This window comes from Pan paniscus, chromosome 7 (assembly GCF_029289425.2).
Source record: "Pan paniscus chromosome 7, NHGRI_mPanPan1-v2.0_pri, whole genome shotgun sequence".
NCBI lineage: Eukaryota > Metazoa > Chordata > Mammalia > Primates > Hominidae > Pan > Pan paniscus.
In genome coordinates this window covers 46673605-46692634 of record NC_073256.2, presented here as the reverse complement: position 1 = coordinate 46692634, position 19030 = coordinate 46673605, and the positions used below count along the sequence as shown (strand labels likewise).

The window sequence follows — 19030 nt, the reverse complement described above, 5'->3', positions numbered from 1 at the left end:
AATCATAAAAAGCTGAGGCACTTTGGAGCCTTAATTTGACATTAGGGAAGAATATTAGGCCCTTCTTTGGTACTTTAAGTTCTCTGCTGGCAAATGACAATTTGGCTAGGCAGACCCTGAGTCTGCCTCATTATGGAAACTACTAAAGCTTGCAAATGACATGTAAATCCCACAAGGATTTTCTAGGATATGACATCTGGTAAATCACCATAGTCAGAGCTACCTGGATGTTCAGTAATGGTTTCAAAGGTAGGATGTAAGATCTACACATTAAAAATCATTTATGGTGCCAAGACAATTCTATGAGAAAATAATAGTCTTTTCAACAAATAGGCAAAAGAATGAAACTGGACCCCTACCTCATACCATATATGAAATTTACTCAAAATGGATCATAGACCTAAGTGCAGTAAGAGCTAAAACTACACAACTGTTAGAATAAAACACAGAAGTAAACTTCATGCTGCTGAGCACGTTTATTTTTTTGTTTTGAGATGGAGTCTCGCTCTGTCACCCAGGCTGGAGTGCAGTGGCATGATCTCAGCTCACTGCAACCTTCGCCTCCCAGGTTCAAGCGATTCTCCTGCCTCAGCCTCCTGAGCAGCTGGGATTACAGGTGCCTGCCACCACACCCAGCTAATTTTTGTATTTTTAGTAGAGATAGGGTTTTGCCATGTTGGCCAGGCTGGTCTTGAACTCCTGACCTCAGGTGATCCGCCTGCCTCGGCCTCCCAAAGTGCTGGGATTACAGGCATGAGCCACTGTGCCCAGCCACTGCTGAGCTTCTTATACATGACGCCAAAGCACAAGTGACAAAGGAAAAAGACATCAAAATTAAAGACATCTGTGCTGCAAATCATACCAATAAAAAAGTGAAAAAAATAACTCACAGAATGAGAGAAAATATATGTAAATCATGTATCTGATAAGGGACTTGTATCTAGCATATACAATGAACTCTTACAACTCAACAACAAAAAGACATCCCAAGTGAAAAACAGGCAGAGAAGGGACTTCCAGTTTCTGGTTCTGCATTTAAGGAGCTTGCAAGTTGCTACTCTACTTGAACAAGTAGAAGGTCAACACTCTGAAAAGTCACAACTCTTCTGGACCTATAAGAGGGGAAGACACAAGGTAAACTACTGCCCCGGGGCTGGAGAGACAGAGAGGCAAATAGAGGGAGTTGTGGCTTCCCAGAACAGAGACCAGAGACTCCTAGTGGAAGTCGTGGCTTAACAGAGCAGAGACTCCTGAGTGGAAACTGCTGTGAGAAACCAACACTAAGGTAAGAAAACCTGAATTCTAACTGATGAACTGCTGGAGGCTCAGACAAGTCTGAGAGTTAAAAACTCCGGATGGACCCACTCACAGGCCAACTCCTACAATATTGTGAGATTTACCTCCAGTAACTTGGCCAGGTCCTCACATTAAATATCAGAGAAATAAACCCTTCTGCTTCTGGCTGGGAGAGGGGAAAAGAAACCATTTTGAAACATGCCCTAGCACTGCTTTTCTTAATTAAGGCCTTCCCGCAGGAGAAACTAGTTAACCAGAGCCTAACTGACCTGGGGGAAGGAAATATCCAACTCCTGCCCACTCTAGTCATCCTGTCCCATCTAAGGGCATAGGAAAAACTGAGAAACCCTTGTGATGTTCACAGTCCAGGGGCATAGGCTCACTGAAAGACTAAGACCTAATCACAGGACTAGCGAACACTTCTCCCCCGTCATCTTACCATCAGGTTACTATAAGCCTATTTACAGCAATTCCTTTTACCTAGAACATTATATGTCCGACTATGAACAAAAAATTAGAAGGCATACCAAAAGGCAAAAGACACAACTTGAAGAGACAGAGCAAGAATAAGGAACAGACATGGCAGGGATGTTGGAATCATCAGACCAGGAAGTTAAAACAACTATAATTAACATGCTGAAGGCTCTGACGGAAAAGGTAGCTAGAATTTAAGGACAGAGGGGAATGTAAGCAGAAAGATGGAAATCTGAAGAAAAACTAAAAAGAAATGCTAGAGATAAAAAAATCACTGAAACAGAAATAAAGAATGCCTGTGATGGGCTTATTAGTAGACAGACACGGCTGAGAAAAGAATCTCTAGGCTTGAGATATTATCAAGAGAAACTCTGAAAATGGAAAAGCAAAGACAACAAAGACTGAAAGAAATAGAACAGAATTTCCAAGAACTGTGGGACAATTACAAAATGTGTCACACAGGCCGAGTACGGTGGCTCACACCTATAATCTCAGCACTCTGGAAGGCCGAGGCAGGAAGATCACTTGAGCCCAGAAGTTTGAGACCAGCCTAGACAACATAATCCCCACAAAAAATGGAGGCACACGCCTGTAGTCCCGATTACTTGGGAGGCTGAGGTGGGAGAATGGCTTGGGTAAGAGTGAGACCCTGTCTCTAAAATAAATAAAAGGTGTAACATATGTGTAATAAGAACACCAGAAAGAGAAGAAACAAAATAACATAAGAAATATTTGAAACAACAGTGACTGAGAAATTCCCAGAATTAATATCAGACACCAAACCACAGATCCAGGAAGCTCAGAGAATACCAAACAGGATAAATGCCCCCAAAACCTACACGTAGGCATTTCATTTTCAAACTACAGAAAATAAAAAGATAAAGAACATTCCTGAAAGAAGCTGGGGAGGGGGGGAAACACCTTACGTATAGAGAAAAATAAAAATTATATCCAACTTCCCCTAAGAAACCATGCAAGCAAGAAGAGAGTACAGTGAAGTATTTAAAGTGCTGATAGGAAAAAAAAACCCGCCACCAACCTAGAATTTTGTATCCTATGAAAGTATTCTTTCAAAGGATAATAAAGGAGAGAAAAAGGCTTTCTCAGACAAAAATTCAGGGAATTCGTTGCTAATAGATCTGCCTTGCAAGAAATGTTAAAAGAAATTCTTTAGAGAGAAGGAAAATGATATGGGTCAGAAACTCAGACCTACATAAAGAGAAATGTTGAACAAAAACAAGGGTAAAATAAAACCTTTCCTTTTTCTTATTTTAAAATGATCTAACAGAGTTTGTTCAATAGCAACAATGTATTCAATTATGTATGCTGCTATAGATAGCTTATGTGTGTGTATATACATACATATATACAAATGCTTACTTATGCATGTATTTAAGTGAAATGAATGACAGCAATGACACACGGGACAGGAGGGAGGAATTAGGATTATTTTGTTATTATAAAGGTATCACATTACCTGTGAAGTGAAGTGGTATAGTGTTATTTGAAAGTGAATTCAGATTAGTAGTAAATGCACATTGCAAATTCTAGGGCAACCACTGGAAAAAAAAAGTAAAAAAAGAAGAATAACTGATATGCTAAGAAAGGAGAGAAAATGGAATAATACATAATGCTTAATTAAAACCACAAAGGGCAGAAAAAGAATGGAAGACAAAAATAGAAACAAAGAACGAGGGCAGCAAAAGCAGTGCTTAGAGGAAAATTTATAGCACTGAATGCCTATATTAGAAGAATAAAATAAAAAATCTAAATTTCCATCTTAGGAAACTATAAAATGAGTAAATTAAATCCAAAGTAAGCAGGAGAACATAAATAATAAGAATTAGAGTGGAAATTTAAATTGAAACAGGAAATCAACAGAGAAACAAATCAATGAAACCAAAAACTGGTTCTTTGAAAAGACCAATCAAAAGTTGATTAGCCTCTAGCCAAGCTAACAAAAAGGAGAGGATGGAAACGCCTAGTATCAGAAGTGAAAGAGGAGACATCACTACAGAGCCCATGAACATTAAAAGGATAACAATGGAAAACTATGAACAACTCTATGCCCACAAATTTGATAACCTAGATGAAATGGACAAAGTCCCTGAAAGATACAATCTGCCAAAACTCACAAGAAGAAATACTCAATCTGAATAAGACTATATCACTGGTGAATTCTACCAAACATTTAAGCAAGACTATACCAATTCTCTACAATCTCTTTCAGAGGACAGAAGCAGAGGGAATACTTCTTAGTACTTCTGAACTCATTCTGTGAGGCCAGCATCCTTAATACCAAAACCAGACAAAGAACTTACAAGAAAACTACTGTCTGAGTCTGTTCGAGCTGCTCTAACAAAATACCATGAACTGTTTAGACTATGAACAGGAATTTATTTCTTCCAGTTCTGGTGGCCAAGATTAAGGTACTTGCATATTCAGTGCCTGGTGAGGGCCCACTTTCTCACAGATGGTGCCTTCTTGCTGTGTCTCATATGATGGAAGGAATGCGGCAGTTCTCTGGGGCCTCTTATATTGAGTAACTAACCCCATTCATGAGGGCTCTGCCTTATTAACCTAATCACATCCCAAAAGGTCCCACCTCCTGATGGTATGGATTTCAACACATGAATTTTTATTTTTTTGTGGGTGAGGAACATTCAGATCATAGCAACTACAGACCAACATCTCTCATGAACATAGATGCAAAAATCCTCAACAAAATATTAGCAAATGAAATCCAATGTATCAAATGCATAAAAAGAATATGTTGAAACCAAGTGCGATTTATTGTAATTCATCAAAACAATGAGCTAAAGTAGAAAATCTCACGATATTAGTCGATACAGAAAGTGCATTTGACAAAATCCAACACCCATTCATGATAAAAGCTCTCAGTAAACTAGGAATAAAGGGGAACTTCCTCAACTTGATAAAGAGTATCTAAAAATGCCTATCGCTAACACCATACTTAATGGTATCCAGTTAGAAAGTCTTTATTCTCACTGGATGTGTCCAGTGTTTCCTCATGACCAGAGGCCATGAATTCTTGGCAGGAATACCACAGAAATGATGCCCCGTCTCAGTGAATAATATAGGCATGCTATATTGACCTGTTTTGTCACAGGATGCCCTGGTCAAGACTGTGTCTGCCGGCTATCTACACCATGGTCACCATTTCCCCTTTTACATCTGAGTAATATTTTATGGGGAGAAATGTCAATATCATGACAACACCCTGTTCCTCATCAAACCTACAACTACTAGTCTCATATTGACTGATGACTCCTGTGTCTATCACCTAATGCTACTGTAGTATTACACCAATGTAGTGTAGTATTGTAGTATTACACCAATGTAAATGCTATTAGTAGAAGCATTTACTACTAATCTAATGGTTGCCAAATAGTGACTATTTCTACCATCCCTTCTATATTTACTAGTTGACCTTGTATGTAAGGAAGACTTTTCCCTTCTTTCCTATTTATCTATTCATTTATGTATATCAGTATAAACTTATGGATTCCTATTTTATACAAGTTTTTAACTAATATTAACATTATTTATTTTGTTGCTGACATTAGATTTTTGCCAGTGGGTATGCATTCAGGCTGGTTTCTGGGTCCTTCTGACATGACCCGTCATTCTTTGATTATTTACTTACTCTCTGGAACAACAAGATGTTCTGTGTTCATCCTGTATGTTTGCTGCCCAGCCCTGGAAATGGTCATTTTTCTAAGCACTGATTTCTTTTAGTGGAGAGTGGTTTTAGAAACTATAATCTTGGAACTCACTGTGTTTATTACTGCTGGGTGTCATTGCCTCTAGAACCTCTCAGTATACACTACTAAGAAATATATGCATGCATACACACATACACACACAGAGAGAGACATATATTTATATATATAAACATACATGCTATAACTATTTCTATATATAAATTTTTAAACCCGTAAGTTCATACTGATAATTCCAATACTAACATGGTACCTTGGTGTTCTTTTCAGCTTTCACCTCTTAAATGTTTGTAAATCCCTTCAGGGAGTGAGAAAACTGGCTCTCCTTATCTTTAGGACATCTACTCATTTGCTAAATCAAATAACTTCTTTGCTCAATGTAACTAATCTCCCAACAACTGCAGTTGCCATCTCTGCACTCCCTCTCCTTACCTCTGCATCAGTCAGGTGCAAGGCATGCTGCTGGCCACGCTTCAGGTGCACTGTCTCCACAGGCAGTGGGAAGGGGAGATGGGAAGGCAAGGGGAGATGATCTCTACAAATATTTTTAATAACAAACTGGTACTTTCAAAAGACATTAAAATTTCAATAGACGTAAACTCTCTAGGGAACGTTTTACATACAGTGTTGGTAAGCAGAACTGTATGATAAAAAGACCCAGGAGGCTGCTACAGAATCTGTGGGGCCCGGTGCAAAATGAGAACATGAGTCCTTGTGAAAAAAATTATTAATAATTTCAAGACGGTGACAGCAGAATATTAAGCCAAGTGCAAGACCCTATGAGACTGCATGGGTCACATATCCTTGAAGCTGGCCCTGATTACCAGAGAGCACAAGTCAGTGAGGACCTGGTAACATAGGCATTCAAGTTGATGCTGACAATTCACAAATGTCCTTAAATTTACGTCTGCCACTATGAGAATGCAACACGGATTCAATGGTCTTTGGTAGTATCGTGCCGCGAGTATACCAGATGGACGTTTTTCCTCATTAAGGAACAGAAATGTGGTAATTGCCAGTTTCAGTGACAAAGTCTTTTTCACTGAAAATGAAAAGAGAGAATTCTATGTATGCTGAACATGTTCAATGGACAGACTACTGCAGTAAGCAATCTGGACTATATAAGCAGGCATTGTTACAGTCTTCTAGGAGTTGAAAACCTAGATGAGATTACTGACTATCTGAGCTTGCTACATTCATCTAGGTAGGAGTTAAAATTATTTTTAGGTTTCTCCATTTGATTCAATCTAGTTCCACTTTCTTGGCCTGAAGATCAATTACATACAAGAACATTCACTGTTCTATTTCAACAGGTAACATTTCAAGCTTAGAGGTGCTGATATTTGCAATTTGCTCATCAGAAACCTTTCAAGTGATGTCTAGGCCTTTTTTTGTCTGCAGTTGCTCATACTTCAGAAACATGCTTGGGTTGTGAATTGGTATTCCTATTCTAATGTTTCACGATGATTTAAATATCACATCAGCAGACAGCTGTCAAATAGCCTGAGGGCAGCAACAGTTTAATGTGGCTCCATCATGTGTCTGGACAGAATTTTACATTTAATCATTGACTGCACCCTTCAGGGCTAGAACACAGAATCTTCTATTAGGATGCTGCTTCATAAAAACACCATGGAAGATGTTACTAACTCAACTGTCATAAAACTAAAAAGTATAAATAGTCTTTTTTTAAAAAAGGTAATGGGTAGGGCAGGGCGGGGGAAATAACCAATTAAAAACATCAAGTAATCTATCAGTAAAATACAGTAAAATTTTAAAAGTGTGAAACATTGTGTTCTCACTCAAATTATCTTCCTTTCCTCCATTCTCCCTTCTGATACCTGCCTAAGTTCCTTCTTGGCCAGGCATGGTGGCTCACGCCTGTAATCCCAGCACTTTGGGTGGCCGAGGCAGGCGGATCACCTGAGGTCAGGAGTTCGAAACCAGCCTGGCCGACATGGCGAAACCCCGTCTCTACTAAAAGTACAAAAATTAGCCGGGCATGGTGACGGGAGCCTGTAATCCCAGCTACTCAGGAGGCTGAGGCAGGAGAATCGCTTGAACCTGTGAGGCGGAGGTTGCAGTGAGCTGAGATTGTGCCACTGCACTCCAGCCTAGGTGACAAGGGTTAGACTTCGTCTCAAAACAACAACAAAAAAAGGTCCTTCTCCACATAAACCTTGTAAGTTCAGCTTCACCAGTCAACAGTGTGTTGCCTATAATTGGTGGAAGCTGCCACTAGGTGAACCTCCATGGAGGCTATGCAGATTTTCTAAAGGCACTGAACAGAAAGACACAAATGATCTTCCTTTACAATGATTTCAAACAAAAATAAATAAACTATAATTATTAAAAATCATCTGGACTAAATATCCTGAGAGGAGACTTTTCTCCTTTGCCAGTGGTTTCTTCCTAGCAAGACATAACTAATATCAAATTAAACAGAGTCAGGGTGCTTAACTGTAGTCTTAGACTAACAGCAATTTTCTACAGTCTCAGAATTGCTCTAAAACTTTAAGGCTGAAGCTAGAAAAAAACATGGCTGAGTAAAATCCCCATGAGTCTCTCTTCCCAAATCAGAAAGTTTCGCAGCCACTTGATGCTGTATAAACACTCAGCCTTCTCATACACATTTGACTATAATGTTTAAGTTAGCAATTAACATTTTTCTGAGCACTTTTATTTCAAAATTTTACTATATAGCTTTTGATACAGGTTTCTTTTTTATTTTATTTTATTTTTTTTTGAGATGGAGTCTCACTCTGTCACCAGGCTGAGTGCAGTGGCACGATCTCAGCTCACTGCAACCTCTGCCTCCCAGGTTCAAGCAATTCTACCTCCTCAGCCTCCCAAGTAGCTGGGATTATAGGTGCCCACCACCACACTCAGCTAATTTTTTTTGTATTTTTAGTAGAGACAGGGTTTTGCCATGTTGGCCAGGCTGGTCTTGAACTCCTGACCTCAGGTGATCTGCCCGCCTCGGCCTTCCAAACTGCTGGGAAAACAGGCGTGAGCCACCGCGCCCAGCCTGATACAAGTTTCTTTCTAAAAGTCTAGACATTTTAGATAGTGTCTGAATTCCAAAATTCTAGTTACCAAATTCTAGTTATATCTGAATATAAATTTTAAAACACTTTGAAATGGAATTTCAGGGTTTTTGTTTTTGGAGACAGGGTCTTACTCTGTTGCCTAGGCTGGAGTGCAGTGGAGCAATTACATCTTATTGCAGCCTCGACCTCCCAGGCTCAAGTGATTCTCCCACTTCAGACTCCTGAGCAGCTGGGACTACAGGCATGTGCCACCTCATCTCGCTAATTTTTAAAATGTTTTTATTTATTGGTAGAGATGAGGTTTCACCATGTTTCCCAGGCTGGTCTTGAACTCCTAGGCTCAAGTGATCTACCTGCCATGGCCTCCCGAAGTGCTGGGATTACACACGTGAGCCACTATGCCTGGCTGAATTTAAGGTTTTTAAATAGAGATATGAAGCTGTTTTACTAGAACACGGCTATCAGATTGTTATTATGTGCTAAGTGTCCTATACGAACATGAATGTGGCCTCTTGGTTCCCTAGTCTCCTATTCGTTTGGGTGAGAGGAAAGAATTCAAAATGAGGCAACATTTATGAACTTTTTCTGAGCTTTCTCAATAAAAAGACAATATTTATAATCCAAATTTCATGACTGGCAAATTAAATATAAACATACAACTGATGTAAGAAGAAACACAAATAATAATCAGTTACAAGGGAAACTAGGGAAATGCAAATTAATACCCTTAGTTAAATAAAATAAAAACACCATAAAGCGCCCAATTCTATAGAGGTTGTGATAAAACCAGTAAATGTTTACTTTAAACTGGTATAATCCCTTTGGAAAGCCATATCAATATTCACAGCAAAAACTGTAACATTTATTTATTTTCCCCTTGTTCCAGAAAGGATTTAAGAAGTATAATAATAATGAAAAGATGCTTAGACCCTTTACCATGCGCAATCCTTCTCCCAGATTATACTACTCTAAGAGATTACTTCAACAGCAGTAGAAAGTTCTGTGAAGTTTAGCTGTAGTGGAGGCCAGGATAATTACATTTAAAAAAGGAAGAAGAAAGCAAAGAAACCTGGAAGCGACCTAAATTTCTAACAAGGCGAACAGTTTACTAAAAAAGACAAATTAAAATTGCAGAGTACTATGCTGCCATTAAGTTTATAACCATGAAGATTATTCTAAATCCTTAGGAAATGGAACATGAAAGTGCTAACAGCAAATTTGCTAGTGTATAAAATATACTGATATGTAAAGATGCACTCCAACTTTGTAAGGAAATTTTTGGAAAAATAATGTTAACTTGTTATTAATACATATATTGAAAGTGGTTTAGTAGTTTTACAGAGAAAACATTATTTTGCTCATGTAAATAGAATATTTTATGGCTAGAAATCAGGAAGAAACATAAGTTCTGGATAATTAGTAATATTCTACAGACTGTTGGGGGGCAGTATAAAATCACATGATCAAAAAAGAAGTGTATGAGATCATGGGGTGGTGCTACACAGCAGAAACACAAGATGTAATACATTGACTAGAACGTGAAATCTCATACGCTACCTCAGCACTGCATACGCCTAGTCTAAAATTTCAGTGATTTCAGTGGCTGTTAAGAATAAAAAGCAAGTTCCAATATAAAATAAATCTGAATCACTTTTCAATGTGGTATACACAAAGAAATGAGTAAAAAGGAAGTAGCAAAATATAATAAATATGAATGAGTTCTTATGCAGGCAGTCAGAGTAATAGTTTAGTAACACTCAACGCAAAACATAAAGTAACATAATGCATCTCAAGGAATTCTCCTCATGCTTACAAAAAAGTAAATGCTTTACTGAACCTCAGTCCACAGTAAGGTATGTTAAAAAAAAAATGAATTCTAACAGAAACGTGTGTGACAACAAATATCATAGTTAAAAGCACCAAAACTACATAAAAAATAAGAAAACAAAATGGAAAATACTATGAAGATATTAGTCTTTGTACTAAAAAATCTAGCAAATGATCATATTCACAGTTAACTACATTATCAATCCTAAAGCATAAAAACCTGACATCACAGCTAGACTCTGGATGACTCTCTTCACCAATGGCATTACTGTGTTAGGAACTGAGTCATCACTATCTTCAAACAATAAACTGTCCTCAGACTCATCGAGGACATTACTAATTCCACATTTTGAAAGAGATTGCACCACTGCCTCTTGTTTTACAGTATTCCATTACATTTTAATCCACCCACCTATGTGTGAAGTAAGAGTGTCACTTCGAAATCTTAAGCCTACATCCACCTGTACCACTCCTCACTCACAAGCTCCATAAGTGATGTATTGATAGAGAAACATATGTGACAGTTGGGCCTCCTGAAATTAGAGCTTGTGGACTCTCCTATGGGCCAATTCTCCATAGGAGAAGTGTAACGGGGTCATATCAGAAGAACTGAGAACAGCCAGGTTTCCTTAACAGGCCTCATATGTTGCTTATTAATAATGTCATGCCTTTCTTATCATATGACCTTTCGGTTGTATCATATAAGTGTTCTCCACTCTTCCTGTCATCACTCCTTTACATTTTTCCTATAGAGACTATTTCTGCTGCCCTTGTTTTCTTCAAGTCCTTATTTTCTCAGTTGTTGGTAGGCCAGGATAATGTCGCATAGTGGTATTTAAAAGTCTATAAAATTAAGCTTTTAATGGTATAGCAATGTCTCTGCTGCTTTTGACTCACTGGTTACAGCAGAAAGAAATTTAAGCCGAAAACGAAGGGAGAAAATGCAAATTCTTCATCTGATTGCCTGTGGGATCCATGCCTTGTTACTTTCGGTATTTCTGGATGTGAAATTGCTAACTATTTTGTGCTGTCTGTTGCCATGCTCTGCGGCTGAGAAGCTGCATCTTTACTGCTCTCTGGTTGCTTGAGTCAGTTATACATGCAAATCATCTTTTTCTTTTGTCTCTGTGAATGCTATTTACTGCAGCTTTGTTGTCTACTGTATTAATTTAGATTTTGAAACAATCACAAAGTTACACAAAAAGTCCCAAGTGCAGTACAAATAATTATTTTCCTGAACTATTTGAAAGTTAATTTGCAAATAAGACGTCCCAACGCCCTGAGAATACTTTAAATATTTCCTACGAGGATATTCTCTTACATAACCACAAAAGAACCATCAAAATGAGGAAGTTAACATGGATGCTTCACTAGTGTCTAATCCTAGACCCCATCTGAGTTTCACCAGTGTCCCAATAAAGTCCTTTACAGCCAAAGGACCCAGTTCAGAACCTTGTATTTAATTGTCATGTCTGTGTAGTCTCCTTCAAGTTGGAACTCTTTTCTTCATCCTGATACTTTTGAAGATTACGGGCCAGTTATGTTTTAGAATGTTCCTCAATTTTGTTTTGTCTAATGTCTCCTGACTATTGGATTCAGATTGTGAAGTTCTGGCTGAGTAACAGAGAAGTGATGCTATTTCATACCCTCTATCAGGCAGCCTAGAATTGTGATTTGTCCTATTACTGATAATGTTCACTTTGATCAGCTGCCAGGTTTTCCCACTATTAGGTTATTCTCTTTCACTCTGCAATTGGTAAGTATGGTGGGGGAGATACTCTGCAACTATATACAGTCGGTAGTTGGTTCTAGTTCTGTTAGCAGGCAATAAGTAGTTAACATTCTACACCAAGTGTCACCAACACACTTACATTGTATACTGAGTAATTGCTCTTAGGGAAAATACAAGGTTAGGTTCCCGTGAGGCCCTGGTCACAATATTTTTGTCGACTGTTTAATACATAACCTTGTTTTATGTGTGTTTCTGTTTAAACACTCCTTATCTGATATATATTGTTGATTCATGAACACTGAACTCATGGCCAACGGCACATCACTCATGCCTGAACAAAGCTTACATAACATGTATTCTCTCCAGAAGGCACGTCACAGCCTTCCTGCACTCAGGAGCAATAGCCAGCACTTCAGTACTATGCTTGGGGGCCATACTAAATGGTGAATCCTCAAAAAACTGCACAAAACTTTGAAAAACATGGCATGAAACAGACTGCAAGAAGGACATTGGCTCCCAGTGTGAGCGCTGAAACGAGAAGGCAGAGCACCACCTGTTTGACCTCAGCTGGTGACAATGCTGGGCAACTCAAATTTTTCACTGCTAAGCATGCCCAAGAATGACTGTGAAAATGCCAGTATTGGATTTAAGTCACAAACGAATTTTAGTGAGTAGGAAAATTTGCAAATAAGGAATCTGAGAATGATGAAGACTGACTGCAAATATTATGTTTCTGAATCACACTTATAATTTATTAATTATGAATATTGGTATAAACTAGTGGATTCCTATTTTATTCAGCTGGTTATAATCTGTTAATATCAATATTTATTTTGATGCTCAAATTGTCCCAGATTTGGCCAATGGGAGCCCTTTAAGCCAGATTCCCTTTTCTTCTTTGAATACTTCCTTACTTTCTGGCACAAGAGGTTCCTTTTAGTAATGGAGAGCATTTAGAGACCAAGATCTAGAAACCAGCTGTGCTCACTGGAAACTAAGTACATTCATTGCTATAAAACACACACACACACACACACACACACACACACACACACACACACACACACACACAATATGTACAGTTGTCCCTCGGTATCCAAAGGGGATTGGTTCTAGGACTCCCAAAGACACCAAAATCCATGGATGCTCAAGTCCCTCATATAAAATGGTGTAGTATTTGCATATAACCTATGCACATCCTCCTGTATACTTTAAATCACCTCTAGATTACTTTTTTTTGAGATGGAGTTTCACTTTTGTCACCCAGGTTGGAATGCAATGGCATGATCTCTGCTCACTGCAACCTCCGCCTCCCAGGTTCAAGTGATTCTCCTGCCTCAGCCTCCTGAGTAGCTGGGATTACAGGCACCTGCCACCACGTCTGGCCATTTTTTGTATTTTTAGTAGAGACAGGGTTTCACCATGTTGGCCAGGCTGGTCTCGAACTCCTGACCTCAGGTAATCCGCCCACTTCGGCCTCCCAAGATGCTGGGATTGCAGGCGTGAGCCACACCTGGCCTCTAGATTATTTATTGATATCTAATACACTGTAAGTACTATAACTAGTTGTTATACTGTATTGTTTAGGGAGTAATGACAAGAAAAAAAAATCTGTACATGTTCAGTACAGATGCAATAACCACCCACTGTTTTTTCTGAATATTTTCCATCTGCAGTTGGTTGAATTTGTAGAATGCAGAATCCGAAGATATGAAGGGCCGACTGTGTTGTTATTCATTACATTTACACTTATTTCTACATCTACCTATATGTTGGAAACCATGAGTTCACACCACTATCTCCTGTTCCAAAACACCACAGTGCTCACACTAATTTTCTCCTTTTTCAACTTTTGTAATTGACTTCTAAGATAACAAAAAAAACCTAGCACCCAGTATCCTTAATATATCTGCTGATTAGATTAACTCCCTGTAAGTAACTGGTCTTTTCTTGCTGTTTCCTCTTCTGCATATACCCCCAACCCACCCCTAGAGGACGTACAGCTCTGACATCCTGTACCAGATCTGCCCTTGGTGGGAATGAATGCCCTTTTCGCCACATTCTGACTTCATCAGCCTGCACCACGCCTCTGCCTCCTGCATGTGAATGAGTGACCTTCTCACCCTGCTCTGGACCGCTGTGGCTCCCTGCCTCCTGCATGTGGATACCTACACTCCTCCGCACCACCTAATGTCTTTTGGACTGAATTGCTTCAGAAGGGTTGAACAACAAGGGGAAGGGCCACACAAGCAATTTCAACAGTTGATTTTTCTATTAAAATCTCCTTAGTATTCTTAGGTGTATTTTAAAAAATAGAGACCATATAGGCAATTTAGATCGTGCAGTTTGGCCAATGATTTTAAAACTGAGAAATCAGTATGCAGCAGAAGTATCATGTAAATGTCCTTTGACCTTCAAGCAAGTCCGTTACTTTATATCCTCGATAATTTTCCTTAAGTAGTTAATTCGGCTTGTTTTCAGTGTTCATTGCTTTACATGATCAGTCACACAGTTTCTGTGCTCAGTGGAGTCCTGCTCTAGCAGCTGATTGTAATGCATTTGCAGTCTCCTTCTGGCCTTGCATTTGTAATATTGGAACCTGGGTAGTTTTTGGCAGGGTGGTGGGAATGTGTGTGTGGGAATTGGCTTTGTTAGGATTGTAGGTATACAGGTAACTTTATGGCTTCTAAAATTTTTCTGTGATGTTATGTTACGTTTCCAGTATATATGTATGTATGTATGTAAGTATAAATAGGTAAATAAGGTTCCTGATTGTAAATGAGATCTTACTTTCTCTTTTCTAGGAAGAAAGCAGTTCAGATTATTTTGTTTTCTTCAAGCCATCAGAAATGTCACCTTTCCTCCATATTTACATTAATATCTGTAAAGAGTGATTGTTGCTACTTTTTCTTTCAGAGGCTCTAGAACAGAGATTGCACACACGGCCACACTTCTTATGCTCATACCCATTACTGCATCTAGATGGAAGCAGACCTGGAAGAGGAAACACTGAACTAGACCATAAGCTGCTCGGAAGCAAGCACCATGCCTATTGACCGTCATGGCTCCGTCTCCAGGCTCATGAATGAATGGGTAGATAGATAAATACGTTATTGGCAAAGTGGCTTAGACATGCTATGATTTCCATCCCTCCCTATTTTCAGATAGCATTCCAGTTATCTTATTTCCATTCAGAAAAATCCAAAACCCTCAATATGAAATCAGACTATTTCCATGAGAAATAGTAAACAGACTAGTCACCAACTATTTTAGGAATAAAAGATAACACACTACCTCTGTACTCGGTACACTCGAGTCCATGGAGGCACGAGGGCTAGGATCCGAGCCACCAATTCGACCAGGTCACTAGGAGAGTAACTCTTATATCTTCCTGATTTCCAAAGCTCATAAAGCCCAGTCCCACGAATCACCAGGGTAGGATAGAGTTTCAGCCCATCGGGACGAAAAGCAGGGTTCTCAAAAAACTCCTGTGAATAGAGAACAGAAAATGACTTCTCCATTAGTTATGCAGAGATCACTGAGGGTGAAATCTCAACCCTTGACAGCTTCTCTGGCACACCCAGTAGGCCCTGGGGCAGCCTTTGCTTCTGACCAGGTAGGGCATACAGACAGAACAGAAACTCCTTGTTTCTGTAGTCTCACTGGGGCCAAGCAAGTGTGTGCTGGACTGCACTAGGCCCTCACCATTCCAGCTTGTCTCCTGCACAATCTCATCTCATGCCACCCCTCACCATCTGGCCTTTCCACTCCTGCAAAGGCAATTTCCTTTGCCTGGAAAGTTCATCAATTTTTCTTTATCTAGCTAATCTTCAGGTTTCAGTTTGAATGCCACTTCTTCAGAGAGGCCCCTCTGACTTTCAAATACTAGCTGTCCCACTTAAAAAAAATCCCACTGAACCCAGTATTACCTCTTTCTTATCATCACATGACAATCTATTCCATGTCTGCCTTCACCTCTAGAGGATATCTTTCTTTAATAATGGAATATACTTAATTGCTTACATTTCAAAAGTTGTGACAGAGATCATCTAGCTTACAAAATTTAAAATGTTTACTATAGGGCCCTTTAGAAGAAAAGTTTGCTGATCCCTGGATATGACTACTCTGTCCCTAAACCAACTGGCACCATTCCTATCCTGGGCTACACGTTGTCCATTTGTTATCTGGACACTGAGCAATACATCTAACTCAACTACTTTTGGCACAGTCATTTCTTATACTACATCACCCCAGCTGGCTTTCTTTCTTTATTTTGGGATGTAGCAATGAGACACCAGGCATTCTCCTTTCCATGACTTTGCACTGATAATTTGCTCTAATCTTGTTTTGCATAATATATTTTGGAGAAATGAAAGTGGACTCACAGTCCCCTCTCACTCCCACCTTGGTGGGAGTATCTACTCAGCTGGCAGGGCTCTATCTTGTAAAATGGAAAAATCCTTTTTATCTTTGCCACATTAGTCTTCCAAAGCTCTTCATTGTTTAACTTGCTTTACAAAGAAATATAACAATAGACTTTTCCATCTCTCATTGACATCTGTCACGTTCTTAAATGCTGTATTCTTTATGTACTATTTAGTTTCAGAGATCTTCTGTAATTGTGTGATTTTCCTATAACATTTATATTTTAAAGAATCATCAGGTCTTTAATAAATATTCTGCAGCCATCCCACAAAGAGCACGTATAGAAGCCATTGTTCACCCAGTCTGAATCTACATTTGAACATGGGATTTAGAAAAGTATTTCTGGTGCTTGTATAATAAGTTTCGGAGACATATGGGCTGATACATTCCTTTGGAAAGAATGGAAATTGATTGGTTCTCAACTTTTGGTTACACTAGAGAATTTAAAAAAGTGTTTCTTTTCTTTCCCTCCAAAACCACACTAAAGTAACAGGGGCCAGGTGCAGTGGCTCACACCTGTAATCCCAGCACGTTGGGAGGCCAAGGCAGGTGGATCACCTGAGGTCAGGAGTTCAAGACCAGCCTGGCTAACATGGTGAAACCCCATCTCTACTAAAAATACAAAAATTAGCTGGACGTGGTGGTGCGCGTCTGTAATCCCAGCTATTGAGGAGGCTGAGGCACGAGAATTGCTTGAACCCAGGAGGCGGAGGTTGCAGTGAGCCAAGATCGTGCCACTGCACTCCAGCCTGGGTGACAGAGCGAGACTCCATCTCAAGAAAAAAAAAAAAAAAGGAACAGGAAAGAATTTTTTAAAAAGTATAAACCCAGAAGAACAAAGAGAACAAGAAAGGAGGCAAGAATGAGACCCAAGATGGCAACAAATTCTTCAAAGACAGAAACTAGGAAGGCTTGTGAATGACTTTGCAAGTAAAGAAAATAGCAAAAGGAGACAGTAACGAAAGGCCTGCTCAATCACACTGCAGAGTCCCAGAAAGGATCACGGATCAGAGGTACCAAGAACTGGGCAGGATGGAGGAGAGACATGGAAATAAAAACAGGGGTACTGGATCAAGGGTGTACATAGAGGGAATTATCCGTTAACCCTTAGCCTTTCCCGAACAGGCAGATGAGAACGTTTAGTCCCTGGAGAAACTGGAAAGCCTCTGCGCTCTGAGATTCCAGGTACAAAGGAAGGTCTAGATGAAGACCAAGGCTGAAAACAGGGAAAAGCCAGCACATAGACTGGTGGACTCTCCGCCTCGCTCTCTGGATGTCAGCAACCAACTTCCTGAGATATACTCAGGCCACTCAGCCCAAAGCAGGAAGTTGGAGAGTTCATCTCTGGATGAATCAAATGGCTCTATGTAAGTGTTCACGATATTGACATTTAGGAATCCCCTAAAGAAAGAAGCGCTTATTGCTAAAAGAACATTCTTCAATGAAGCACGCCTGCAAGCTAGGCACATAGGCCTTGCCATCCGGTTTTTCAAACCCCTACTCTTAAAAGCATAAGAAATCGCTTTAGGCCAGGTGCAGTGGCTCATGCCTGTAATCCCAGCACTTTGGGAGGCCGAGGCGGGCGGATCACGAGGTCAGAAGTTCGAGACCAGCCTGGTCAACATGGTGAAACCCCGTCTCTACTAAAAATACAAAAAATTAGCCAGGTGTGGTGGAGGGCACCTGTAATCCCAGCTACTCAGGAGGCTGAGGCAGGAGAATTACTTGAACCCGGGAGGCAGAGGTTGCAGTGAGCCAAGATCGTGCCATTGCACTCCAGCCCGAATGACAGTGCGAGACTCCGTCTCAAGGAAAAAAAAAAAAAGGCATAAGAAACTGGTTGAAGATCATCATAAACTTGGGGAAAGCCTTGAACATTAAGGGGCCAACCAAAACAGAAAACAAAAGGCACTTGGAGGAAACAGAGGCATTGCATACAGAAAAATAAAATGTATAAAAAATATCTGTAATAAATTTCTTCAGAGAGATAAGAAAAGATAAATTATATCCACAATACAAGACCAAGGTGCTGTAGAAAACTGAGAAACCGCCTCTCCCTCTCCCTCTCCCTCCGGTCTCCCTCTCCCCACAGTCTCCCTCTCCCTCTCTTTCCACGGTCTCCCTCTGATGCCGAGCAGAAGCTGGACGGTACTGCTGCCATCTCGGCTCACTGCAACCTCCCTGCCTGATTCTCCTGCCTCAGCCTGCCGAGTGCCTGCGACTGCAGGCGCGCGCCACTATGCCTGACTGGTTTTCGTATTTTTTTGGTGGAGACGGGGTTTCGCTGTGTTGGCCGGGCTGGTCTCCAGCTCCTAACCGCGAGTGATCCGCCAGCCTCGGCCTCCCGAGGTGCCGGGATTGCAGACGGAGTCTCGTTCACTCAGTGCTCAATGGTGCCCAGGCTGGAGTGCAGTGGCGTGATCTCGGCTCACTACAACCTCCACCTCCCAGCAGCCTGCCTTGGCCTCCCAAAGTGCCGAAAT

At 40.1% G+C, this 19030-nt stretch overlaps 1 protein-coding gene across 4 annotated transcripts in view; it reads right to left on the bottom strand.

Moving 5' to 3' along the window:
* ELP3 (elongator acetyltransferase complex subunit 3) overlaps positions 1-19030 on the bottom strand; it is a 100079-nt gene that overhangs the window by 37916 nt on the left and 43133 nt on the right. For all 4 annotated transcript variants that reach the window (XR_010112919.1, XM_003830789.5, XM_034965889.3 and 1 more), the window contains one exon: positions 15417-15610. Coding sequence is in view for 3 of the 4 variants with exons in the window: in XM_003830789.5 (XP_003830837.2) it covers positions 15417-15610 (194 nt within the window). In the remaining variant the exon portion in view is untranslated. The remainder of the gene's footprint in view (positions 1-15416; positions 15611-19030) is intronic.